Below are 27,781 nucleotides of genomic sequence, written 5' to 3' on the forward strand. Positions count from 1 at the left end.
AGCTAGCATGTTAGCCCCGTCCCACAATGTTCAGACCTCACTTGGTCCAGGTGTCCATGTCAAAGAGAGTCTGAATAGAGACATGTGTTGGTGTAGGTGCAGACAGGAGTGTGTGTGTGTGTGTGTGTGTGTGTGTGTGTGTGTGTGTGTGTGGGGGGGGGGGGGGGGGGGGGGGGGGGGGGGGGGGGGGGGGGGTTATAGATTAGCAGATAAAACGCCGACAGCAGCAGAATTCTTTATGACCAGGGAAACTGCTGACTCCGTCTCTCTCTACAGCGATGTCTGACTTACCTGTGTCACCACCTGTTGATGTTTACTGTATTTAATACTGCCCCCCCCCCCCACCCCCCCCCCCCCCCGCAGCCTAATGGTAGCTCCCAGGGGAAGGTCCACAACCCTTTCCTGCCGACACCCATGCTGCCTCCCCCACCGCCTCCCCCGATGGCCCGTCCAGTCCCGCTGCCGGTCGACGCCAAGCCGCCCTCCACCTCCTCCACCGACGGGGGAGGCAACTCACCCACCTCCCCCAGTGAGTCCACACACACACACACACACACACACACACAGTGCTCATGAATTGTGCAGGTTAAAGAGGTTTGAACTCAGACTCTCAGATGTTTGAATTATTAATCTAATAATGACTTCAGATTTAATCCGTGAGCAGCAGAGCTTTGTGTTTGGATTAGAGTTGTCTCCGGGGTTTAGTCATGTTCTCGTCGTTTGGCAAAAACAGACTGAGCCGCAGCCAAAACATTTAATCCTGCTAATACTCATCAACAGCACGAGGTATTTATTTAAATGTTATGACATCTCTGTCATCGCTCTGACCTACATCTCCTCAACAACTTTATCTACCGGCTGTGTCGGTCCTCAGCTTCCCTCTGCTTACAGTCTTTAAGCTAAGCTAGGCTAACAGTGTCCCTCTGCTTACAGTCTTTAAGCTAAGCTAGGCTAACAGTGTCCCTCTGCTTACAGTCTTTAAGCTAAGCTAGGCTAACAGTGTCCCTCTGCCTCCTGTCTTTAATCTAAGCTAGGCTAACAGTGTCCCTCTGCTTACAGTCTTTAAGCTAAACTAGGCTAACAGTGTCCCTCTGCTTACAGTATTTAAGCTAAGCTAGGCTAACAGTGTCCCTCTGCCTCCAGTCTTTAAACTAAGCTAAGCTAACAGTGTCCCTCTGCTTACAGTCTTTAAGCTAAGCTAGGCAAACAGTGTCCTCTGCCTCCAGTCTTTAAGCTAAGCTAGGCTAACAGTGTCCCTCTGCTTACAGTCTTTAAGCTAAGCTAGGCTAACAGTGTCCCTCTGCCTCCAGTCTTTAAGCTAAGCTAGGCTAACAGTGTCCCTCTGCCTCCAGTCTTTAAGCTAAGCTAGGCTAACAGTGTCCCTCTGCTTACAGTCTTTAAGCTAAGCTAGGCTAACAATGTCCCTCTCCCTCCAGTCTTTAAGCTAAACTAGGCTAACAGTGTCCCTCTGCTTCCTGTCTTTAAGCTAAACTAGGCTAACAGTGTCCCTCTGCTTCCCGTCTTTAAGCTAAGCTAGGCTAACAGTGTCCCTCTGCTTCCTGTCTTTAAGCTAAGCTAGGCTAACAGTGTCCCTCTGCTTACAGTCTTTAAGCTAAACTAGGCTAACAGTGTCCCTCTGCTTCCTGTCTTTAAGCTAAGCTAGGCTGACAGTGTCCCTCTGCTTCCCGTCTTTAAGCTAAGCTAGGATAACAGTTTCAATGTTCATGTCTTTAAAGAAATAAATAATAATTATTCACACGTTGCTCTGATTTTATTAGTGATGGAGGAAACAGAACGAATGAAATGAATGAATGAATAAAATGAAACAAACTCAATAAAACCAGATTCATGTCTTGTCAAGAGCAGTGTTCACATGATGAGGGAGAATAACTATATGAAGTTAATAGATAGATGCCTACTGCATCTCTCTGGTCAATCACATGACCTCTGACCTCTGACCTCTGTCTCCATCGTGCAGCCTACTCCACCCCCACCACGTCTCCAGCCCAGCGGTTTGTCAGTGTCGGACCCAGAGACCCCAGCTTTAACATCCCTCAGCAACCACAGGTAACACAGGAACAGAACCACATGGATCTATACACGCACCTGGATCACTGGGGCCGAGTTTTACTGCAGAGCAGGTGGTCAGTGAACGCAACACACACATTTAATTCTATTGTGTGAGTGAGTTCAGGTCAGGGTCTGTTTAACAGCTGATTTATGAAGAGTGTAACGATCGGGCAGCCTTGACTTAACTCATCCCACACACACACACACAGTCACACACACACACACACACACACACACACACACACACACACACGCACACACACACAGAGCCAGTGAGATGACAGTGAGCCGAGTCCTCTGTTGACGTCCAGACATGCTTGATCACTTTAGTGTGTGGAGGCCTGTAGAGAACGAGGCTGTCGATTTATTGACTCTGTCACAGACCAGCCCCCCCCCCCACACACACACACACACACACACACACACACACACTCAGGGTTCCTCTTCTTCTGGGACCTGATTTCTTGCAGCTCTGACGTGTTTTAGTCGTGTCTGGACGTCGCTCTGTGTCACATGTATGAAATGAACACGCGTGTTAATAGTAACCTGATTGACGTGCAGAGTGTGACCCCCCCCCCCAAAAGACACACAGAGACATGAATAAAAGTCACTGTGGGCGGTGAACATGAGGCTTGTGTTGGAGAACATGGAGCTGTACAGTAAACACCCCCTCCGCTGGTCGCCATGGAGACCATGCGGACAGTCTGGGCATTCCTGTGTCGGTGGTGTTGGTGGGGGGGGGGGGGGGTCTGGAGAGCCAGGGGGGCAGATGGCATCCTCTTTGTGTGATAGTGGGCATCATGCCCACATGGGTCAGCGTGGTGGTTGCCGTGGGTGACGGTGGCGGTTGCCCGTGGAGACGAGGGTAGATGGAGGGAGTTGGCAGCTCATTGTGCCCCCGGATACGTGGGAGGTGGACCTGGTTCAGGACCGACGGGTCCCAGTCTGAACGCCGTCCTCCTTCCATCAGTCACCAAATTAAAACCTGATTAATTCATCCGTCACACAACAGAACCACCAGGAACCAGGAACCAGGAACCAGAGACAGGTCCAAGACCAGATCAAACCAGGTCCAAACTAAACCAAGTTAAAAACTAGATCCACACCAGTAAAAACCAGGACCTGGCTAAAACCAGGTCCAGTTCCTGTAGATGTTGTTAAACTCATCAGACAGAGTAATTTTACATTAAGGCGGCCATACGCTGTGTGATGTTTTAAATCCTTTGGTTCAGCTCCATCTCAAACTACACGACTAGATCGCTGCGTTCAAAAGTTTACAGCCTACGAATCATGTTCTCACACTGTACGTCCAGATACCACACGTCGGACTTTTGTATCCGGAACCTGGAAGTGGGAGACGCACACCTGATTGCGCATGCTCTGTGCGAGAGGTTGAGGTAAATCGGCTCGTGGCGCTGCTTCTACTGCGATAGCTTCACGAGGAGCGACCAGGATTTCAAACAAGTTTGATTTTCTTGCGAGCACACGATCTGTGATTGGGAGCTCATCGTGAGGTGTTAATCTCTCCTCGTTACCCCACGTATACTGCACGAAGCACGACACGCCAATGAGCCGAAATTCGGCCCGATTCAAAAAATAGACGCACGAGTGGCCAACAATCGCACAGTGTATGCCCGGCCTTAGTGTGTGTTTCTGTGTGTGGATTCAGGCATGTGTAAGGGGGGGGGGGGGGGCATGTAGAAACACTCCCACAGGTTTAACAGCAGCAGCCGAGGTCGTCTCATATTCAGGAGTATTACCATGAACCTCTCTCTCTCTCTCTCTCCCCCGTCTCTCGTCCTGAGTCAGCACTTCTTCAAGACTCTGGGTGGGTGAATCATGGGGGGGGGGGGTGAGTCATGGGGGGGCGTGGTGTTGGTGCTGCATATATGAGTGAGTGTGAGCTTCACCTTGAGCGCCGTGTGCAGATAGGACACAGAGACACATGATGACTGCTCCTCAGACGTATTGAGCTGGTCGCTGAGAGCAGAGCGAGCAGAAAAGTTGGAGATAAAAAGCATCAGTCAGTGAAGTCATCTAAGAGCTGCAGCCACATCACACCATCACACCATCACACCATCAGACCATCACACCATCACACCATCAGACCATCACACCATCACACCATCACACCATCAGACCATCAGACCATCACACCATCACACCATCAGACCATCACACCATCAGACCATCACACCATCACACCATCACACCATCAGACCATCACACCATCACACCATCACACCATCAGACCATCACACCATCACACCATCACACCATCACACCATCAGACCATCACACCATCACACCATCACACCATCAGACCATCACACCATCACACCATCACACCATCACACCATCACACCATCACACCATCAGACCATCACACCATCACACCATCACACCATCACACCATCAGACCATCACACCATCAGACCATCACACCATCACACCATCACACCATCAGACCATCACACCATCACACCATCACACCATCACACCATCAGACCATCACACCATCACACCATCAGACCATCACACCATCACACCATCAGACCATCACACCATCAGACCATCACACCATCAGACCATCAGACCATCACACCATCACACCATCAGACCATCACACCATCAGACCATCACACCATCACACCATCACACCATCAGACCATCACACCATCACACCATCACACCATCAGACCATCAGACCATCACACCATCAGACCATCAGACCATCACACCATCACACCATCAGACCATCAGACCATCACACCATCACACCATCAGACCATCACACCATCAGACCATCACACCATCACACCATCACACCATCACACCATCACACCATCACACCATCAGACCATCACACCATCAGACCATCACACCATCAGACCATCACACCATCAGACCATCAGACCATCACACCATCACACCATCAGACCATCACACCATCAGACCATCACACCATCACACCATCACACCATCAGACCATCACACCATCACACCATCAGACCATCACACCATCAGACCATCACACCATCAGACCATCACACCATCAGACCATCACACCATCACACCATCACACCATCACACCATCAGACCATCACACCATCAGACCATCACACCATCACACCATCAGACCATCAGACCATCAGACCATCAGACCATCACACCATCAGACCATCACACCATCAGACCATCACACCATCAGACCATCACACCATCACACCATCAGACCATCAGACCATCAGACCATCACACCATCACACCATCACACCATCAGACCATCACACCATCAGACCATCACACCATCACACCATCAGACCATCACACCATCACACCATCACACCATCACACCATCAGACCATCACACCATCACACCATCACACCATCAGACCATCACACCATCACACCATCACACCATCAGACCATCACACCATCAGACCATCACACCATCACACCATCACACCATCAGACCATCAGACCATCAGACCATCACACCATCACACCATCACACCATCAGACCATCACACCATCAGACCATCACACCATCACACCATCAGACCATCACACCATCACACCATCACACCATCAGACCATCACACCATCAGACCATCACACCATCACACCATCACACCATCAGACCATCACACCATCACACCATCACACCATCACACCATCAGACCATCACACCATCAGACCATCACACCATCACACCATCACACCATCAGACCATCAGACCATCAGACCATCAGACCATCACACCATCACACCATCACACCATCAGACCATCACACCATCAGACCATCACACCATCACACCATCACACCATCAGACCATCACACCATCACACCATCACACCATCAGACCATCACACCATCAGACCATCACACCATCACACCATCACACCATCAGACCATCACACCATCACACCATCACACCATCAGACCATCACACCATCAGACCATCACACCATCAGACCATCAGACCATCACACCATCACACCATCAGACCATCAGACCATCACACCATCAGACCATCACACCATCACACCATCAGACCATCACACCATCAGACCATCAGACCATCACACCATCACACCATCAGACCATCACACCATCACACCATCACACCATCAGACCATCAGACCATCACACCATCACACCATCACACCATCAGACCATTAGACATTCACAAAGAAAACCACTCATTTAAATGAAATAAATAAAACAAGACTCTGTTCACTGGGATTCATGACTGATGAAGAACTTAACGGGTCAGAGACTTTACAGCTTGTTCCAAAATATGGATCATGTCCCCAAGTCCTGACTCTGACTCTGACTCTGTCTCTGTCTCCGTCTCTGACTCTGTCTCAGACTCTGTCTCAGACTCTGTCTCAGACTCAGACTCTGACTCTGTCTCAGACTCTGACTCTGACTCTGACTCTGTTTCTGACTCAGACTCTGACTCTGACTCTGTCTCTGACTCAGACTCTGACTCAGACTCTGACTCTGACTCTGTCTCAGACTCTGACTCTGACTCTGACTCTGTTTCTGACTCAGACTCTGACTCAGACTCAGACTCTGTCTCTGTCTCTGACTCAGACTCAGACTCAGACTCAGACTCTGACTCTGACTCTGTCTCAGACTCTGACTCTGACTCTGACTCTGTTTCTGACTCTGACTCTGACTCTGTTTCTGACTCAGACTCAGACTCTGACTCTGACTCTGTCTCGGACTCTGACTCTGACTCTGACTCTGTTTCTGACTCTGACTCTGTCTCAGACTCTGACTCTGTCTCAGACTCAGTCTCTGACTCTGACTCTGACTCTGACTCTGTTTCTGACTCTGTCTCAGACTCTGACTCTGACTCTGACTCTGTTTCTGACTCTGACTCTGACTCTGACTCTGGCTCTGACTCTGACTCTGGCTCTGACTCTGACTCTGAGACTCTGACTCTGACTCTGACTCTGAGACTCTGACTCTGTCTCAGACTCTGACTCTATCTCTGTCTCTGTCTCTGACTCTGTTTCTGACTCTGACTCTGACTCTGTTTCTGACTCTGACTCTGACTCTGACTCTGTTTCTGACTCTGACTCTGACTCTGACTCTGGCTCTGACTCTGTTTCTGACTCTGACTCTGACTCAGACTCAGACTCAGACTCAGACTCAGACTCTGTCTCAGACTCTGACTCTGACTCTGACTCTGTTTCTGACTCTGACTCTGACTCTGACTCTGTCTCTGTCTCTGACTCTTTCTCAGACTCAGACTCAGACTCTGTCTCTGACTCTGACTCTGTCTCTGTCTCTGACTCTGTCTCAGACTCAGACTCAGACTCTGTCTCAGACTCTGACTCTGGCTCTGGCTCTGACTCTGTTTCTGACTCTGACTCTGACTCTGTCTCAGACTCTGACTCTGAGACTCTGACTCTGTCTCTGACTCTGACTCTGACTCAGACTCAGACTCTGTCTCAGACTCTGACTCTGTTTCTGACTCTGACTCTGACTCTGACTCTGGCTCTGACTCTGTTTCTGACTCTGACTCAGACTCAGACTCAGACTCTGTCTCAGACTCTGACTCTGACTCTGACTCTGACTCTGTTTCTGACTCTGACTCTGACTCTGACTCTGTCTCTGTCTCTGTCTCTGTCTCAGACTCTGTCTCAGACTCTGACTCTGTCTCAGACTCTGACTCTGACTCTGTTTCTGACTCTGACTCTGACTCTGACTCTGTCTCTGTTTCTGACTCTGACTCTGACTCTGACTCTGGCTCTGACTCTGACTCTGTTTCTGACTCTGACTCTGACTCTGACTCTGACTCTGTCTCAGACTCAGACTCAGACTCTGTCTCAGACTCTGACTCTGACTCTGACTCTGACTCTGACTCTGTTTCTGACTCTGACTCTGACTCTGACTCTGTCTCTGTCTCTGTCTCTGACTCTTTCTCAGACTCAGACTCAGACTCTGTCTCAGACTCTGACTCTGACTCTGACTCTGACTCTGTCTCTGTCTCTGACTCTGACTCTGACTCAGACTCAGACTCTGTCTCAGACTCTGACTCTGACTCTGACTCTGTTTCTGACTCTGACTCTGACTCTGGCTCTGACTCTGTTTCTGACTCTGACTCTGTCTCAGACTCAGACTCAGACTCAGACTCTGTCTCAGACTCTGACTCTGACTCTGACTCTGTTTCTGACTCTGACTCTGACTCTGACTCTGTCTCTGTCTCTGTCTCTGACTCTGACTCTGTCTCTGTCTCAGACTCAGACTCTGACTCTGACTCTGACTCTGTCTCTGACTCTGACTCTGACTCTGACTCTTACTCTGTCTCTGTCTCTGTCTCTGTCTCTGACTCTGTTTCTGACTCTGACTCTGACTCTGACTCTGACTCTGTTTCTGACTCTGACTCTGACTCAGTGTAGTGTTGTTCTTCTTCACAGCTTCTTCTCGTTCAGATCAGTTTTATCTGGACAGCTTCACCAACACATGGAGATGTCTCTTTACAGAAGCTTGATCTGCCTTCAGAACCAGTTTAGACCGGTTTGCAGCTGGTTCTGATCCAGTCTGGACTGGTTTGGCCCTTTTTGTCCCGTGCATGTTATTTAATCAGGTCTCTATTGTTCCCGTTTAGTCTCAACACTGAACCAGACTGAAGCTCTGAGGTCTGATGCGTATCTGAGTCTGAACCGCCGCCGTCAGCATCGGTGGCGGTGCGGTTACAGCGTCTGGCCGGGGAGAGTTTCATCTTCTGAGTCTTCTCAGGACAGAGGGAGGAGCTGCAGTGCAGCGGGCGAGCGAGCGGGGCGAGAGACATAGACACACACAGGGGGAGAGAGAGAGCGAGGCAGAAAAGTCCCAGCGTCAGCAAGTTGTATTGATTAAAAACTAACCTTCCAGTCTTCTCCTCTATCACTACTGCACACGCTCACAGCAGTAGAATTACAACGAGTCAGGAGCAGAGAGAGAGAAACCCTGGACACAGCTCAGCCTTTCACTTTCACTTCACAACATCCAAAAACATCCTCCACACCAAGGCTCACATTTATAACGGTGTGTGTCGTCAGATCAATACCTGTGTGTGTGTGTGTGTGAGGAAGAGGAGGAGGAAGAAGAAGAAGAAGTGCAGGGCGGGACGGGGCGGTGACAAGAGAGGATGGATGTAAAGAAAGAAACAAGGAAGGTGGGGCAACTGGGGTAGGGTTTGGGGGGGGGGGGGGTGATGCGGTTGCCTTGGCGATGGTAGTCACGTCCCAGGCCGTCTGGTTGTCCCTAGCAACCAGACATGATGTAAGGTGGGGATGAACTTGAACTCGGCGGGGCAGCGAGGGAGGAAGAGGAGGGAGGGAGAGGAGGGAGGGAGAGGTTCATGAAACGTGAACAAAGCAACATCTGTAGGATCAATACATGTGATCAGAGACAGAGTCCAGTGATGTTGGGTCATAAAACAGACAAAGAAGAAGAAGAAGAAGAAGATTCACTGATTCATAACAAACTGGGAAACAGAAACCCAGACTGGAACAAACATGAATGATCAGAATTATTAGTTACTTGAGTTTTAGTTTGTTTGGTCCAGGCCCTTTGTGCTAACTAAGAGGGGGCGGGGCTTAGACCATCCACCAGGGGCCGATCGAGGTCCCTCTCATGTCGACCATGTTTAAATACAAACATCAAGCTCCTCAGACTGAAGCAGGACCGATGTCAGGACGTCTCAGAGTTTATTTCACAGACGTGTAGATGCTTCTCTCACCTCAGGCATCAGTGCTGTCCAGAGAAATGTTGCTGGAGGCGCTAAGCCGCTGGAGCCGCTGCTCTAAGGTTTAACCCTCGGTAAAGTTCCTGCTCTGGACACGTTCTGAAGGTCCAGGAACTTTAAACTGTAACGGTTGTTTGTTCTCAGTCGTCCAGGTCCTGGTTTATCAAAAACCTAAATGACTGGTGGGGAGTTTTTATCAGGTACACATGTGGGTGGAGTCCACCTGAAGGTTAATGACCTGATACTGACCTGGACCTGGAGGAACCTCTTCTGATCCTGGTTCAACCCGTTATTGGACATTTTTTAATTCCTAAACTCTCCACCATCATTTAGAGCTGAGGACTTGGAGGACCACATCATGTCCAGGTGTCTCTGTCCAGGTGTCTCTGTTCAGGTGTCTCTCTCCAGGGGTCTCTGTCTCAGGTGTCTCTGTCCAGGTGTCTCTGTCCAGGTGTCTCTGTCCAGGTGTCTCTGCTGATCATCTTCCTCTGTGTTTCCTCTACAGTGGTACCTGGGATAAGGACTCCAGAGGCCCCTCCCCCACCTGTACGACAGCCTCCTCCTCGTCCTTTGACCTTTGACGCCAGCTGTGACAGTAACCTCCATCTCACCTGGTCCTGACCCCTCCCCCTCTCTGCGCCTGACTCTGCCCCCACCAGCGCCGTACTCAGCATCAGCATGGCTACAGCGGATCGAACGCAGCCCGACCGCCGTCTTATCCCCGCCCCCTCGCCCCCCCCCCCCCGTAACCTGTATGTCAAAGACTCCCTGTAGACAGACGGCCCATATTTAGTGCCAGACCCCCCCCCCAACTTTCTCCCATCATCCTTTGCAGCATTCAGTGGCAATACCTCCACCCCCCCCCACTTCCTAGGATGGACTCCACCCCCCCCACTTGATCCGAGTCGGCGGGTGGGGGGTTGGGAGTCAACGAAGATCTTTCCAAGGACATGGACCAGTGCTTAACGGAAAGACCTGCCCCACCCACTGTGGAGGTGGTGGGGGCACCAACCGGCCTGCTTCACCGTCATGACAAGAACTACACATGGAGTGGTGATGGGGGTGGGGTGGGGTGGGGGTGGAGGTGGAGGGGGTGGGGGGCGTGTTGATGTGTTGTGACCAGACGCTGGTTTTATCTGGAGGCTTCTGGCTTCATGGCTCATCGATATTTTTTCTCTTTGACACCATCTCCTCTTCCTCCTCTATCCATCCACCGGTCCAGGTGAAGCTAAACGGCGCTGGGGGGGTGAGTGGGGGGGGCGGGGGGGGGGAGGGGGTCAGAAAACGAACTCTGGTGTCCGAATGGAAGCAGGCAGGGAAGGAGAGAGACGAGTGACTAAACCTCTACCGGGTGAAATATTGATCATGAGGAAAGTGCAATTTTGTTGGCTAGCTGTTGGAAATGTCTTTGTACGATAGCTCAATGAAAGCAGTTGTTGAAAAGTATATATAAATATATATTTTTCTTCCTAGTCCGCTCACACCTCTGGGACTCTAAAATACTGGGGTAAAAAAAATAGACGGCGTTGAACGAGAACCCACGGCCTTGAGAGAAATAAGAGGAGCTGGATTCACTTCTACCGTTTCTTCTTTGTTGTCTGTTCATCCTGTGAAGCTGTTAGCATGCTAGCAAGGAGAATCCCTTTAACAGATATCATTTGAAACAATCACGTTTTTAAAGCATTTCTTGCAGCTGAACGTCCGCTGCTCATTTTGTTTAAGAAGAAATTAACTTATTGTGTTTGAGTTTAAAGATTTAGACTTTTGTACGCGGTAAACACGAGGAGCCTCGTGTTCCTCTGGTTCCTGTAGGAAAGATAATCTGCCCTGTGATTGGCTGGGGTCTCCTAGAGGCCCCCGTCCAATCAGAAGCACTTATTCCTGCAGTCGTTGAATATGTAATCAGGGGGCGTGGTTTAGAGCGGAGGGTTTCACTCCGGAAGCTTTCGTCCACAAACAGAAACCGCCGAGCGCTTCTTCACGGGACGCCACCTCCTCCATCACACACACACACACACACACACACACACACACACACACTGACCACCCAGTGTTGAACTAAAGTGAATTTAAGTGAAAAAGGTATTTAAAATAAAAAGAACAAAAAAAGTGCATGTTCTAGTGTTAGTGACAGATTTTCCATAGATGACGTAGTTAGTGACATAAAGACTCTATATTGTAAAACCAACATCAGGCGCTCGCCAGCAGCCGTCTGTCAGTCTGGCCTCATCACGGCTGTCCTTCACAAACAACCAGCGCTCTTCGCTTCTCCACATCTCTCCATTGGTTCTGATTTCTCCTCCTCTTCCTCTCGTCTTCCTCCCTGTGACAGATCGTCTTCGGTTCCAAGCCTCTTCCATCTCCGTCTGTTTTCAGGTTGCACCAAAACCTCTTGTTCCTCATCGATGTGCCTTGAGCTCCGGTCCGGTCCCGAGAGGTCGCACAAGATCCAGCGTGGACACGTTCTTTCATTTCTTTCATTTTCCTCCACACCTGAGATTTTAGAGGAAAAAAAAAACGAAACAAAAAAAAGCTGAAGAGGAACGCTGTGAATCACAGGGTCTCAGGCCAGCCCCCCCGCCCCGCCCCGCCCCACCCCGCCCCGTTAACCTCCCAGGTGACAGAATCACCAGCTACAGTCGAGTCGTCGTCTCCAGAGTCGACTCTGAGAGATTTGGTGAAATGAGCAGCAACCTGTCTGCTAGCGGTCAGCACACCTTTAGCATCTTAAAGTTAGCCTAGCCTTCCAGGTGATTCTAGACATGTGGCGGCTGATTGGACAAACCGTCCTAAATGCTAGCCGTCTATCTAGCTACGTAGTTAGCATCAGGGTCCGGGTACGTTTAAAATGATCGGATCCGGTTTCAGCCAAGTCTGGTTTATTTTAGATCTGTTGTAAAACCAAAACCATGTCCCTGTAACAGCAACATACGGCCCAGGGGCCCAAACTGTCCCCCAGAGGGTCCAGTCTCGTCCTCGGGATGAATTTACAAAGTGTGAAAACTACGTAGAAGAAACAAACAGCAACGCTTCAATAACAGTAACAGCTGTTCCTGTTCTGTTTGAGACGTAAGACTGAGACCAGAACTATTTCAGGTAAAAGGATGATTTATTAAATGTGAACATTCTTTGTTCCACTAAAACAAAAACATCTGGAGTTATTTATACGTTAGCATGTTGTTACGTCACGGGTTCATTCCCCTCAGATCAAACTGGGCTGAACGTGGCCCCTGAACTAAACGTCCAGCTGACAGTCTCTTCCTGGTCCGTACCTGATGAGTTGATCTCAGTCTGAGACGACATGAGACAGTTTTTCTGCTCATTCACTAAGTCCCTCTGGTTCCTCTGGTCCCTCTGGCTCCTCTGGTTCCTCTGGTTCCTCTGGTCCCTCTGGTTCCTCTGGTCCCTCTGGTCCCTCTGGCTCCTCTGGTTCCTCTGGTCCCTCTGGTTCCTCTGGTCCCTCTGGCTCCTCTGGTCCCTCTGGTTCCTCTGGCTCCTCTGGTCCCTCTGGTTCCTCTGGTTCCTCTGATTCCTCTGGTCCCTCTGGCTCCTCTGGTTCCTCTGGTCCCTCTGGGGTCTCTGGTCCCTCTGGCTCCTCTGGTTCCTCTGATTCCTCTGGTCCCTCTGGAGTCCACTTAAACTCTGTTTGTCCGACGGGACGGGGACGTTTCCGTCTTTCCTCACGTCTTCCTGTTTCTGTCTCCGTTTCTTTAGTTTTGTTCCCGGTTCTAAATAACGAGGACATTCAAATATGCAATACCTGCTTGCACTCACCTGAACTAACTTTCTATCGTCGACTTGTTTTTTCTCTTTTACTTTCAACCAAAGTTGGAGTGCACGTGACTGCCAGCGTGCTCCGTGGTCAGTCCCTAAAAATGGTGAAGCTAGTCCCGCAGCGAGGCTCCAGCCCAGCTGGGCCGCTCGGGACGTCCTACTTCCTCTCTTCCTTCCTTCCTGTTTGCAGACGGCAGCGTTTCAACGTCCTAAAGGATTTTATCATTTATTGGTGTGGTCGCCAGCGAGCCTTGAACAAGTCCGAGCCCTCGTCCCTCACACAGAGCGGCTCCACAAACCGTTTTTGATGACGTCCAGTGTTTTGTCTGGCGGAGGTCCCTGTCCTGCTCTGTGTGGTCGGTCGGGGAGTTGAACTCGTTGGCTTGTTTGTCTGCGTGCGACGCGTCGACCCTTTAGCCGTGAGCTGGGCATTAATTATCTGCACTAAATAGAAAAAGAAATAGTGGAAAGAGTACGACATTTAAAAACTGCAGCTTCCAGCAGGGCTTGAAAAGAGTGAAGGGAATTAAAAAAAGAAAGAAAGAAATAAAAATAAAAAACGTTGCACGGACATTTTTTAAAGTGTCATAAAAACAAAAAGTTGTGAAACAGCCGAGCATCTAATCAGCGACTTTCTGGCTGCGTGTAAGATATCAACAAAGTTGCACCCTTTTTACAGAAAGACAAAAAGAAAAAGAATTTAAAGCAATAGTTTGGGCAGCGTGTTTTGTTCTCGTTGTTGTTGTGTCTTTAGTTCGGCAGCGAAGAGACGAGTCAGCTCGTGAGGGGGGCGGGCGGAGGCCTGACGGAGGCCTGACGGAGACGTGTTTGTACGTTGTATAGTTTTATTAATTACACTGATTTTAAAGCTGCCCTATTTTATAATGCAGGACTTTTGTAACATTGATAAAATGAGGAAAAACTAGTGTTGTGAATTGTTCTGATTGTTTGTATCGAGGCCACATTACTAGAACTGGTTTTGGTTTTGTTTTCTGGGAACTGGATTTAAGTTGAAAACTTTCCTGTTTCCTTTTTTTCTTGATTTGTCTTTATTTCCTTTTGTATGTATTTAAGGACATTTCCTCTGTTGATGGTGAAGCATATTCCTGCACTTAAGACGTCTAGGACGCTGTGGTGATCAGACCATTGTAAATGGATGTTACAGTATGCTGTATGTTTATCAGTGTTGATGAAGCTAAATTTAGTCGTTCTGAGGAAATTGAAAAAGAAAAGCGAAAAAAGTTTTTTATGCATTTTAAAGACTTTAGTTTTAGGCAGGAGACAATGACATAGCAGCCAAAGGATGCCCCTACTATTACTGCATCTCGGCATCTTTTCTTTTGTGTTCACCATTCCATGCAGGAAAATAAACAGCTTGATTATGCAACATGATTCTTTTTCTTTTCCATCTGTTTCTTTCTTCACTGGCCCAAGATCACATCTTCCTCCTCCTCCTCCTCCTCCTCCTCCTCCTCCTCCCCCAGCCCTCCCTAAGCCAGGAGGTCCACTCTGATCTCCGTCCATCCACACATCCACCTCTGCTCATCACAGCATCACATACATGCAGCAGATAATCAGCCGAGGAGCGTCTCTCCCAGTGTGGTCGGGGTCTCTGCTCGTTTCTCCTTCTGCCTCCAGAAATAATTAACAATTAATTAGTGGGTCAATGGTTTGGTCTCTGCGTCGTCAGAGAGGATTAAAACATCCGTCGGTTTCTCCAAACTGAAGATGTTTATTTGAAGCGGGATTAAGAAAAGCAGCGACTCATCGATTCAGTCAATTAAGACGCCAATTAACTTTCTATCGAGCAGCAGAACCAATCACACTGGAGCTGAAGACCTCGGCGGGAAAAATTGTGGTGCGATTCCTAGAGCTCCTCCTCCTCGCCCTAGAGCTCCTCCCCCTCGTCCTAGAGCTCCTCCACCTCACCCTAGAGCTCCTCCGAGAGCTCCTCCTCCTCGCCCTAGAGCTCCTCCCCCTCGTCCTAGAGCTCCTCCCCCTCACCCTAGAGCTCCTCCTAGAGCTCCTCCTCCTCGCCCTGGAGCTCCTCCCCCTCGTCCTAGAGCTCCTCCGAGAGCTCCTCCTCCTCGCCCTAGAGCTCCTCCCCCTCGTCCTAGAGCTCCTCCCCCTCACCCTAGAGCTCCTCCTACAGCTCCTCCTCCTCGCCCTAGAGCTCCTCCCCCTCGTCCTAGAGCTCCTCCCCCTCGTCCTAGAGCTCCTCCCTCTTGGCCCCGTTAACTAACGGAGCAGGGCCGAGGCTGAGCGGACCACCACCACATGCTAACGCTCACCAGCAGCCGCTAAGCTAACAAACTGATCCAAAGCTCATCCAACCAGCATCTTAAGAGAGACTGAGAACTCCTGAAGAGAAGCACTTAATTTGCCTCCCCCTCGTCCTCCCCGTGCCCTGCCTCGGCCCGTCCTCACCCAGTCCAGACCCACCCCCACCCCCCCAACCCCCTCCCCTGGCCCAGAGTTGATTTTTGGATTTGAGGAATTCTGCCGCTCCATCAGGAAACAGGGTTGAATGAAGGCGCTGCTCTTTATGCTGATGCCTTTGTTGTCTTCACGTTTGTCCAAATTCTCATGGGCACCCCCCCCCATCCCCCCCTCCCCCCACCCTTACCCCCACCACCACCTGAAAGCAAATCTATCGGACTGGACGCTGTGTGAGTCTGCAGGCCGGAGGGGTCGGAATAATCGAATGTGAGCGTCTTGATGTGAAGAGGGGTAGAATCCTTCAGGCGTAGATCAGGGTATTTTTAATCCAACCCCATGTGAAATCATTTCAACGAGCAGGTGAACATTTAGAAGACGGAGCAGAGAGCGCTTCAGTTTCACCCCAGATCCTCTGATTGGTTCTAAACTGAGTTTAAAGAATGTTTCCTGGTAGCTGGAGCAGGAGGGAGACCGTACCTCAGCGTGGGAAACGACGATAAATGGTTTCAGTCTAGAGACGGAGGCAGGTAACTGTGAAGCTGTGATGAGTTACAGCGAAAACCACGACACGGTGCTAAGTGTTGAACGAAGCCAGAGGAGGGAGGTGTGCTGGAAATATTATCATCATGCTTCCTGACAGCCAATCACAGCATAGCAGTCGAAATCTGCATGAGAACTATGCACTGACTAAAAACTAACCACCCACAGGTGAATGTGGCGTGGCTCACGGACACACGGCTCTGCCCACGGGCCCCACGGGCCCCACGGGACCGCGGCTCGGCCCACGGGGCCCACGGGACCCACGGAGCCCACGGGGCCCACGGGACCCACGGGACCGCGGCTCGGCCCACGTGTGCACGCTCCCGCCCACGTGCACTCTTTTAGTTTGATCTCAAACTTTCAGCCTCTGCCTTCTTTTACAATCGATTCCTTCCGTTTCCAGATCCCAGCTTCTTCTTCGGAGCGAACGAGTTAAAGGGAAAAAAAAACTGAAAAAGATAAAAACAAACCAGCATATTATTACAGCATATATGAAAAAAGATCAAATGTAGTGCCTGTTACTCTAATGCTCCTCTGAATACTGAACACAGTAACTGTTTGTAATTGTTGAACTCTCTGAACACCAGTAGCCTTTGCTGTCTGTCAGGCTCCTCTGATTATAGCTGATGTACAATAATCATAAGATATAACTGCATGCTCTTCCATAATCGCCTAGTAACCGTTACCAAGACAACAATGAGAAAAAAATGACAACAACCAGATGTTCTGTTCCTGTTTAGCTTCTGTTTTCTCCCTCTATGCCTCAAACTGTCTCACTCCTTCACCTTCATCTTCATCCCTTCTTCTTCTTCCTCACCTCATCCATGTGACGGGTGTGTCACCATGACGACTGCCCCGGGGCCTCGCGGGGTTTTAATCCGACAATCTCCACCTGACTTCTAACATCAGCAAACACCCAGCTGGTCTGCCTCCCCCCTCCCTCCCCCTCCGTCCCCCCTGCCTCCCCCGTCCCCCCCCCCCGTCCCCCCCGTGACCATTGACCAGCAGCCTGAGAAACCTCAGCGTGGCTCTGGGTGAATCCTCCTCCTCCTCCCCGGGTGGTTTTTCCTGCAGGAGACCGAATCGATGGCCTGGGCCTTTTTCTGCAGCGCTCAGCACTATCCTTCCTCCTCGGCAGGACTTCAAACGAGCCGCCGCTCCTCCAGGATCAGAAAGGGTTTAGAAAGAGGTAGCAGCACCTGGGAGACTCCCCCACTCCCCCGCTTCCTCCTCACCCGGTCCCAGGCCAGCTGGGGTCGATTGGCTTGTCTAGCTCACCTCCAGTGGCTCCTCAGTGTTCGACTCGCTGCCTGTCGATTTCGGCTCAGCTCTTTGAAACTCTTCGACTCGTGCCTCTCTTTCAGGCAGAAAACTTTGTTGATGACCAGACTGTTTTGTTAAAGGATTGAGTCTCTGAGTTTGTGGCTCGTCTGCTTTACATCACTGCTGCTGAGTTTCCAAAGCTTGCTGAGGTGTCGTACAGCGTCTGACCAGAGCTCAGCAGGTACAGGATTATTTAATCTGTGAGCAGCGTCTGAATCAAATGAGTCCTCCTTCCATCACCATGACGTCTGCTAGAGAACAGAGTCAGATCATCTGGTCAAATAAAAGCTTTTAGTTTAGAGGAGTCCGTTCACAGCGGCTGGTTTCAGCGGTTCTTCCTCCGTCCATCGTCTCAGATTTGAGCTTTAATGAAAACTTTAAGAACTTCTGGTTTAAAACAGTTTGTCCTTTAAATCTGACATGAAGGATTAATAACTGACTAGATATTTAATTCATCTCAAGATTTCTGTGTTTAACACAAATTAATCCCATTTTTTACCTTCGTTCTAGTAGAGAACCCTCTGATAGAACATTAAACATCAGCCTATTGTTCATCTGTGTTTCTTCTTCTTACGTTTAGATTTTTGTCAGTTTAGTTTCAGTCAAAGTGTCGTTAGCAGCTAGTTAGCAGCTAGTTAGCAGCTAGTTAGCAGCTAGTTAGCAGCTAGTTAGCTCACCACAGGGCGTCAGAGTGAAACTCCACAGTGTTTTAGTGATGCAGCTCCTGAACAAGGCTGACGCTGTTAGCGCTGTGGACTCAGAGATTAGAACCAGATTATGATAAAATGAGGTGCTGGGTGTAAAAGGTCGTCAGGTTGATGCAGACTGACGTAAACGATCAGCTGACACAGTCGACTTTGTGTCCTGAGGTTCTGATCGTGTTTTTAAGGTGACAGCAAGCTTTGGAAATTAAAGGTCAGTGAGACGTGACACATGAAAGCAGCGACACGGTCCTTTAAAATAGAACTGAATAGAATAAACTAGTGTAGTATAGAATAGAATAAAGTAGAATAGAAATAGTTTAAATTTGTGTCACTGTGTTTAAATTCTGAGCTAAAATAAATCCAGGGATTCGTTTTTTAAAGATTTTTTTCCAGCTGCTGACGTTCAGACTCTCTGAGCCGATCACCGATAAAACGAACCCATCAGGTTTTCTCGTTGCCTTGTGCCCGGTTCTTCTGGAGGCGGAGCTAAGAGTAGCTAACCCACGACAATCTGAAGGACGGAGAGCTTTATCTCGACGGTGAGCGACGGCCCGGAGCAGTCACACATTCATATCCCATCATCCCTTTCACTGCCCAGGTCTCCACCAACCAGACACCATCCTCTCAGTTCCTCACCCCCATCCTCACCCAGAACTGACTGAAACCTTGTGCCTCTACAACTCTTTTATGGAACCGGGCGGCGTTTTGTGCCGTGGTGTCTCCACACTCGTGTTCAGTGTTAACTAGTTTCCATGGTCGTCATCCTCTGTGTCCTGGAGCCGTGAGTCTTACTGACCTCTCCGCCGTCCTCTCTGACTCACAGCTCGCTCTGTTGTTCTGTTTTCGTTTCTTCTTCTCTTCTTCTTGTTGTTTCTGTTGAACTGTTGAACTGTTGGCCCCTCATCCCTCTCGGCCCCATTAGTGACTCCATGTCCACGCAGAATCAATTTACTGGAAGCAAGATGTGCATTTCCTATGCAACAACGACGAAAAATAAAAAGACGCTAATGCTCTGTCCTCTGTGTCTGTGTTTCTGTTCGTCTGGTGTTGAAATGATCCCGAGGAGACGTTTTATTCTGGACGGTTTATGGAAGTGAAACGTTACCTTAAGTTAAGTTAAACGTAGAAACATCACTAACTGTTCTTTAATGTTTGAATCTGCTCCAGGCCAAAGGTTCTCCTGGGTGTCTAGTAGTTGGCCAACTAGCTGCTAATTAGCTATTAACTAGCTGCTAACTAGCTGACAACTATCTGCTAACTAGCTAGCAACTATCTGCTAACCGGCTGCTAACTAGCTGACAACTATCTGCTAACCAGCTGCTAAGTAGCTGACAACTATCTGCTAACTCACTGACAACGATCTGCTAACTATCTGCTAACTAGCAGCTAACTAACTGCTAACCAGCTGCTAAGTAGCTGCTAACTATCTTCTAACTAGCTGCTAACTCTCTGCTAACCAGCTGCTAACTAGCTGACAACTATCTGCTAACTATCTGCTAACCGGCTGCTAACTAGCTGACAACTATCTGCTAACTATCTGCTAACCAGCTGCTAAGTAGCTGACAACTATCTGCTAACTCACTGACAACAATCTGCTAACTATCTGCTAACTAGCAGCTAACTAACTGCTAACCAGCTGCTAAGTAGCTGCTAACTATCTTCTAACTAGCTGCTAACTATCTGCTAACCAGCTGCTAACTAGCTGACAGCTATCTGCTAAATAACTGTTAAATAACTGCTAACTATCTGCTAACTACCTGCTAACTAGCTGCAACTATCTGCTAACCAGCTTCTAACTGGCAGCTAGATTTCGTTTAAACTCTAAATGTTTCTGTCGGTCTTTTCCTCCACGGTGGACGTAGGTAAGGTTTCACCAGAGATACGACTTCTTCTACGGTGTCTGGTTAAAGCTCTACACCTCCGTCCTCCCCCCTCCTCCCCCTCAGTGTGTGTTGTGTTGTTGTCGGCTGATCTCAGATCCTCCCCCGGGAGGAGGAGGAGGAGGAGGTGGGAGGAGGTGGGAGCCACCTCACCTTCTCCTCTCAGGTTTCAGGGAGGGAGACGACCGCAGAGCAGCGTGAATAATTCAGCCGGCCGCCAACAGCAGGCATCACCTTTCCACAACACTCTCCCAGCCGTGACCTGATACGGCCTTGAGGCTCAGAGGTCACAGCGTGAACTTGAACATGAGGCCGACACAGACACAACCACAGCTGAGCCTGAAGGAATGTTAGCTTAGCATCAAAAGATCACACACCAGTATTTTAGCATCAACAAACTGTGTTTACAGGGTGACGTCGCTGCACCTGAACGCACCATAAAGACGACCTCCATGGGTCAGCTGGTTCATAAATAGGTCTTCAGGCCAGCAGGGGGCAGTAGTAGACAGGAAACAGGAAGCGCTACTGTTAGCTGTGAGGCTAGGCTAGCTGAATCCACATGTTTAAGCTCCGCCTCCAGACACACCTGAACTTCCTCTCTGATCACCTGAAGGAGGAGCAGAGAAAAGTTTGTCTCTGTCAGAAGTTAAACTGGAGGAGTTTGTGGTTCCTCAGCAGGAGAACATTGATCTGGTGAGATGAACCTTCTTTTCAGTCCGTCCTGACCACGTTAATAACGTTAATAACCGAGGTTCTGTTCAGTTCACTGCTTCCTGTTTCTCTCTCTTAGTCCAAGTCTTTGTCTTCGTGTCCTCCTCCACCACCTGGTCTTTATCCATCACCTCTGGATCTGTTCATCTTCTCGTGGCCCTCTGGGTTCTCCAGGATGGTTCAGGGCGTTCTGGTTCTGATGGTTTAGTTCAGACAAAGTTCTGACTCGTCCTCATCTCCACCTTCTAGCAGACTGTTTGTGATTGGTCAGTTCATACCAGAACCAAACAAACCGACCTGAAGGATCAACTGTCCCGGTTTAGAACCAACAACCTCGATGTGAAGAGGAGGAGGAGCATCAGGAGGAGGAACCAGAACTAGATCCTGGTTCCTGCAGAGCAGAGTTAATGTTGACGGATATTTTTGATTTAGTCATTTTTATCTTTTATAGTTTTAGTTATTTCATCGTTTCATATTTAGTCAAACTGACTCTAAACATTAGTTTTATACGTTTTTATTCTTCAACTTCAAATTAAAGTTCAATAAACTCAGATGTTCGGCAGAAGTTTAATGTCTGAACATAATCCTGACATAACTGTCAGTTCAGACTCATAATGAGGTGAAACCATGAAGGATGAACACATGAAGGGTGAAACCATGAAGGGTGAAACCATGAAGGGTGAACACATGAAGGGTGAAACCATGAAGGATGAACACATGAAGGGTGAAACCATGAAGGATGAAACCATGAAGGGTGAACACATGAAGGGTGAAACCATGAAGGATGAACACATGAAGGGTGAAACCATGAAGGGTGAACACATGAAGGGTGAACACATGAAGGGTGAAACCATGAAGGGTGAAACCATGAAGGATGAACACATGAAGGGTGAACACATGAAGGGTGAAACCATGAAGGATGAACACATGAAGGGTGAACACATGAAGGGTGAAACCATGAAGGATGAACACATGAAGGGTGAACACATGAAGGGTGAAACCATGAAGGATGAACACATGAAGGATGAACACATGAAGGATGAAACCATGAAGGGTGAACACATGAAGGGTGAACACATGAAGGATGAAACCATGAAGGGTGAAACCATGAAGGATGAACACATGAAGGGTGAACACATGAAGGGTGAAACCATGAAGGATGAACACATGAAGGATGAACACATGAAGGGTGAAACCATGAAGGATGAACACATGAAGGGTGAAACCATGAAGGGTGAAACCATGAAGGATGAACACATGAAGGGTGAAACCATGAAGGGTGAAACCATGAAGGGTGAACACATGAAGGGTGAACACATGAAGGATGAAACCATGAAGGGTGAACACATGAAGGGTGAACACATGAAGGGTGAAACCATGAAGGATGAACACATGAAGGGTGAAACCATGAAGGGTGAAACCATGAAGGGTGAACACATGAAGGATGAACACATGAAGGATGAAACCATGAAGGGTGAACACATGAAGGATGAAACCATGAAGGATGAAACCATGAAGGGTGAAACCATGAAGGATGAACACATGAAGGGTGAAACCATGAAGGATGAAACCATGAAGGGTGAAACCATGAAGGGTGAACACATGAAGGGTGAACACATGAAGGATGAAACCATGAAGGGTGAACACATGAAGGGTGAACACATGAAGGATGAAACCATGAAGGATGAACACATGAAGGGTGAAACCATGAAGGGTGAAACCATGAAGGATGAACCACATGAAGGATGAAACCATGAAGGGTGAACACATGAAGGGTGAACACATGAAGGATGAAACCATGAAGGATGAACACATGAAGGGTGAAACCATGAAGGATGAAACCATGAAGGATGAACACATGAAGGATGAAACCATGAAGGATGAACACATGAAGGATGAACACATGAAGGGTGAACACATGAAGGATGAAACCATGAAGGGTGAACACATGAAGGGTGAACACATGAAGGATGAAACCATGAAGGATGAACACATGAAGGGTGAAACCATGAAGGGTGAAACCATGAAGGATGAACACATGAAGGATGAACACATGAAGGATGAAACCATGAAGGATGAACACATGAAGGGTGAACACATGAAGGATGAAACCATGAAGGATGAACACATGAAGGGTGAAACCATGAAGGGTGAAACCATGAAGGATGAACACATGAAGGGTGAACACATGAAGGATGAACACATGAAGGATGAAACCATGAAGGATGAACACATGAAGGGTGAACACATGAAGGGTGAAACCATGAAGGATGAACACATGAAGGGTGAACACATGAAGGATGAACACATGAAGGATGAAACCATGAAGGATGAACACATGAAGGGTGAACACATGAAGGATGAAACCATGAAGGATGAACACATGAAGGGTGAAACCATGAAGGGTGAAACCATGAAGGATGAACACATGAAGGATGAAACCATGAAGGGTGAACACATGAAGGGTGAACACATGAAGGATGAAACCATGAAGGATGAACACATGAAGGATGAAACCATGAAGGGTGAAACCATGAAGGATGAACACATGAAGGATGAAACCATGAAGGATGAACACATGAAGGATGAAACCATGAAGGATGAACACATGAAGGATGAACACATGAAGGATGAAACCATGAAGGATGAACACATGAAGGGTGAACACATGAAGGGTGAAACCATGAAGGATGAACACATGAAGGGTGAACACATGAAGGATGAACACATGAAGGATGAAACCATGAAGGATGAACACATGAAGGGTGAAACCATGAAGGGTGAAACCATGAAGGATGAACACATGAAGGATGAAACCATGAAGGGTGAAACCATGAAGGGTGAACACATGAAGGATGAAACCATGAAGGATGAACACATGAAGGATGAAACCATGAAGGGGGTGAAACCATGAAGGATGAAACCATGAAGGATGAACACATGAAGGATGAAACCATGAAGGGTGAAACCATGAAGGATGAACACATGAAGGGATGAACACATGAAGGGTGAAACCATGAAGGATGAACACATGAAGGATGAACACATGAAGGATGAAACCATGAAGGGTGAAACCATGAAGGATGAAACCATGAAGGATGAACACATGAAGGGTGAAACCATGAAGGATGAACACATGAAGGGTGAACACATGAAAGGATGAAACCATGAAGGATGAAACCATGAAGGGTGAAACCATGAAGGGTGAACACATGAAGGGTGAACACATGAAGGGTGAAACCATGAAGGTATGAACACATGAAGGATGAACACATGAAGGGTGAAACCATGAAGGATGAACACATGAAGGATGAACACATGAAGGATGAAACCATGAAGGGTGAAACCATGAAGGATGAAACCATGAAGGATGAAACCATGAAGGGTGAACACATGAAGGATGAAACCATGAAGGATGAACACATGAAGGGTGAACACATGAAGGATGAAACCATGAAGGATGAAACCATGAAGGGTGAACACATGAAGGGTGAACACATGAAGGGTGAAACCATGAAGGATGAACACATGAAGGATGAACACATGAAGGGTGAAACCATGAAGGATGAAACCATGAAGGATGAACACATGAAGAAGTAAATACATCTTAAACCATTTAATATCTTAAACAGTAAAGTCCAGACTTCAATGTTTTACTGTTTCACTTCATATCTGGACACAAGAAGGATTCATTCCAGGAACCAAATGCTAAATGCTAAATGCTAATCCATCATCCACTCTACTGTCCACTGATTAAATATGTGTCAGAGGTCAGAGGTCAATGACTTCATGTAACTAGTAAAGTTCTTAGATGAGACTTCTTTAACTTCATAGTTATGTTAGTGACTGTGATGGAGGGCTGCACCGAGGAGGTCAGGAGGAGGACAGGAGGAGGTCAGGAGGAGGTCAGGAGGAGGACAGGAGGAGGTCAGGAGGAGGACAGGAGGTCAGGAGGAGGTCAGGAGGAGGTCAGGAGGTCAGGAGGAGGTCAGGAGGAGGTCAGGAGGAGGACAGGAGGAGGTCAGGAGGACAGGAGGAGGTCAGGAGGAGGTCAGGAGGTCAGGAGGAGGTCAGGAGGAGGTCAGGAGGAGGACAGGAGGAGGTCAGGAGGACAGGAGGAGGTCAGGAGGAGGTCAGGAGGTCAGGAGGAGGACAGGAGGAGGTCAGGAGGAGGACAGGAGGTCAGGAGGAGGTCAGGAGGAGGTCAGGAGGAGGACAGGAGGAGGTCAGGAGGACAGGAGGAGGTCAGGAGGAGGTCAGGAGGAGGTCAGGAGGACAGGAGGAGGTCAGGAGGAGGACAGGAGGTCAGGAGGAGGACAGGAGGAGGTCAGGAGGAGGACAGGAGGTCAGGAGGAGGTCAGGAGGAGGTCAGGAGGGACAGGAGGAGGTCAGGAGGAGGTCAGGAGGAGGACAGGAGGACAGGAGGAGGTCAGGAGGAGGACAGGAGGAGGTCAGGAGGAGGTCAGGAGGAGGACAGGAGGACAGGAGGAGGTCAGGAGGAGGACAGGAGGAGGTCAGGAGGACAGGAGGACAGGAGGAGGTCAGGAGGAGGACAGGAGGAGGTCAGGAGGACAGGAGGACAGGAGGAGGTCAGGAGGAGGACAGGAGGAGGTCAGGAGGAGGACAGGAGGTCAGGAGGAGGTCAGGAGGAGGTCTGGAGGAGGTCAGGAGGAGGACAGGAGGAGGACAGGAGGTCAGGAGGAGGACAGGAGGAGGACAGGAGGAGGTCAGGAGGGAGGACAGGAGGTCAGGAGGAGGTCTGGAGGAGGTCAGGAGGTCAGGAGGAGGTCAGGAGGTCAGGAGGAGGTCAGGAGGAGGTCAGGAGGAGGTCAGGAGGTCAGGAGGAGGTCAGGAGGTCAGGAGGAGGACAGGAGGAGGTCAGGAGGAGGTCAGGAGGTCAGGAGGAGGTCAGGAGGAGGACAGGAGGAGGTCAGGAGGAGGTCAGGAGGAGGACAGGAGGAGGTCAGGAGGTCAGGAGGAGGTCAGGAGGAGGTCAGGAGGTCAGGAGGTCAGGAGGAGGTCAGGAGGAGGTCAGGAGGTCAGGAGGAGGTCAGGAGGAGGTCAGGAGGAGGACAGGAGGAGGTCAGGAGGTCAGGAGGAGGACAGGAGGAGGTCAGGAGGTCAGGAGGAGGACAGGAGGTCAGGAGGAGGACAGGAGGAGGACAGGAGGAGGTCAGGAGGAGGTCAGGAGGTCAGGAGGAGGTCAGGAGGAGGTCAGGAGGAGGTCAGGAGGTCAGGAGGAGGTCAGGAGGTCAGGAGGAGGACAGGAGGAGGACAGGAGGAGGTCAGGAGGAGGACAGGAGGAGGTCAGGAGGTCAGGAGGAGGTCAGGAGGAGGTCAGGAGGAGGACAGGAGGAGGTCAGGAGGAGGACAGGGAGGAGGTCAGGAGGAGGTCAGGAGGTCAGGAGGAGGTCAGGAGGAGGACAGGAGGAGGTCAGGAGGACAGGAGGAGGTCAGGAGGAGGTCAGGAGGTCAGGAGGAGGACAGGAGGAGGTCAGGAGGAGGACAGGAGGTCAGGAGGAGGTCAGGAGGAGGACAGGAGGAGGTCAGGAGGACAGGAGGAGGTCAGGAGGAGGTCAGGAGGAGGTCAGGAGGACAGGAGGAGGTCAGGAGGAGGACAGGAGGTCAGGAGGAGGACAGGAGGAGGTCAGGAGGAGGACAGGAGGTCAGGAGGAGGTTCAGGAGGAGGTCAGGAGGACAGGAGGAGGTCAGGAGGAGGTCAGGAGGAGGACAGGAGGACAGGAGGAGGTCAGGAGGAGGACAGGAGGAGGTCAGGAGGAGGTCAGGAGGAGGACAGGAGGACAGGAGGAGGTCAGGAGGAGGACAGGAGGAGGTCAGGAGGACAGGAGGACAGGAGGAGGTCAGGAGGAGGACAGGAGGAGGTCAGGAGGACAGGAGGACAGGAGGAGGTCAGGAGGAGGACAGGAGGAGGTCAGGAGGAGGACAGGAGGTCAGGAGGAGGTCTGGAGGAGGTCAGGAGGAGGACAGGAGGAGGACAGGAGGTCAGGAGGAGGACAGGAGGAGGACAGGAGGAGGTCAGGAGGAGGACAGGAGGTCAGGAGGAGGTCTGGAGGAGGTCAGGAGGTCAGGAGGAGGTCAGGAGGTCAGGAGGAGGTCAGGAGGAGGTCAGGAGGTCAGGAGGAGGTCAGGAGGAGGTCAGGAGGTCAGGAGGTCAGGAGGAGGACAGGAGGAGGTCAGGAGGAGGTCAGGAGGTCAGGAGGAGGTCAGGAGGAGGACAGGAGGAGGTCAGGAGGAGGGTCAGGAGGAGGACAGGAGGAGGTCAGGAGGTCAGGAGGAGGTCAGGAGGAGGTCAGGAGGAGGTCAGGAGGTCAGGAGGAGGTCAGGAGGAGGACAGGAGGAGGTCAGGAGGTCAGGAGGAGGTCAGGAGGAGGTCAGGAGGTCAGGAGGAGGACAGGAGGAGGTCAGGAGGTCAGGAGGAGGACAGGAGGTCAGGAGGAGGACAGGAGGAGGACAGGAGGAGGTCAGGAGGAGGTCAGGAGGTCAGGAGGAGGTCAGGAGGAGGTCAGGAGGAGGTCAGGAGGTCAGGAGGAGGTCAGGAGGTCAGGAGGTCAGGAGGAGGTCAGGAGG

The 27,781-nt window shown here is 49.8% G+C and overlaps 1 protein-coding gene across 1 annotated transcript in view; it reads left to right on the forward strand.

Annotated features, from left to right (window-relative positions):
* Nucleotides 1-10,443, forward strand: part of nfia (nuclear factor I/A) — a gene marked incomplete at its 3' end in the record, with an annotated part of 37,509 nt that extends 27,066 nt beyond the window's left edge. Inside the window, exons 4-6 of the mRNA XM_084548964.1 lie at nucleotides 364-529; nucleotides 1,979-2,067; nucleotides 10,288-10,443. Coding sequence (XP_084405090.1) covers nucleotides 364-529; nucleotides 1,979-2,067; nucleotides 10,288-10,443 — 411 coding nt within the window. The remainder of the gene's footprint in view (nucleotides 1-363; nucleotides 530-1,978; nucleotides 2,068-10,287) is intronic.
* Nucleotides 10,444-27,781: the final 17,338 nt, after the last annotated feature.

Source organism: Chelon labrosus (assembly GCF_963514085.1).
Source record: "Chelon labrosus genome assembly, chromosome: 7".
Classification (NCBI taxonomy): Eukaryota; Metazoa; Chordata; class Actinopteri; order Mugiliformes; family Mugilidae; genus Chelon; species Chelon labrosus.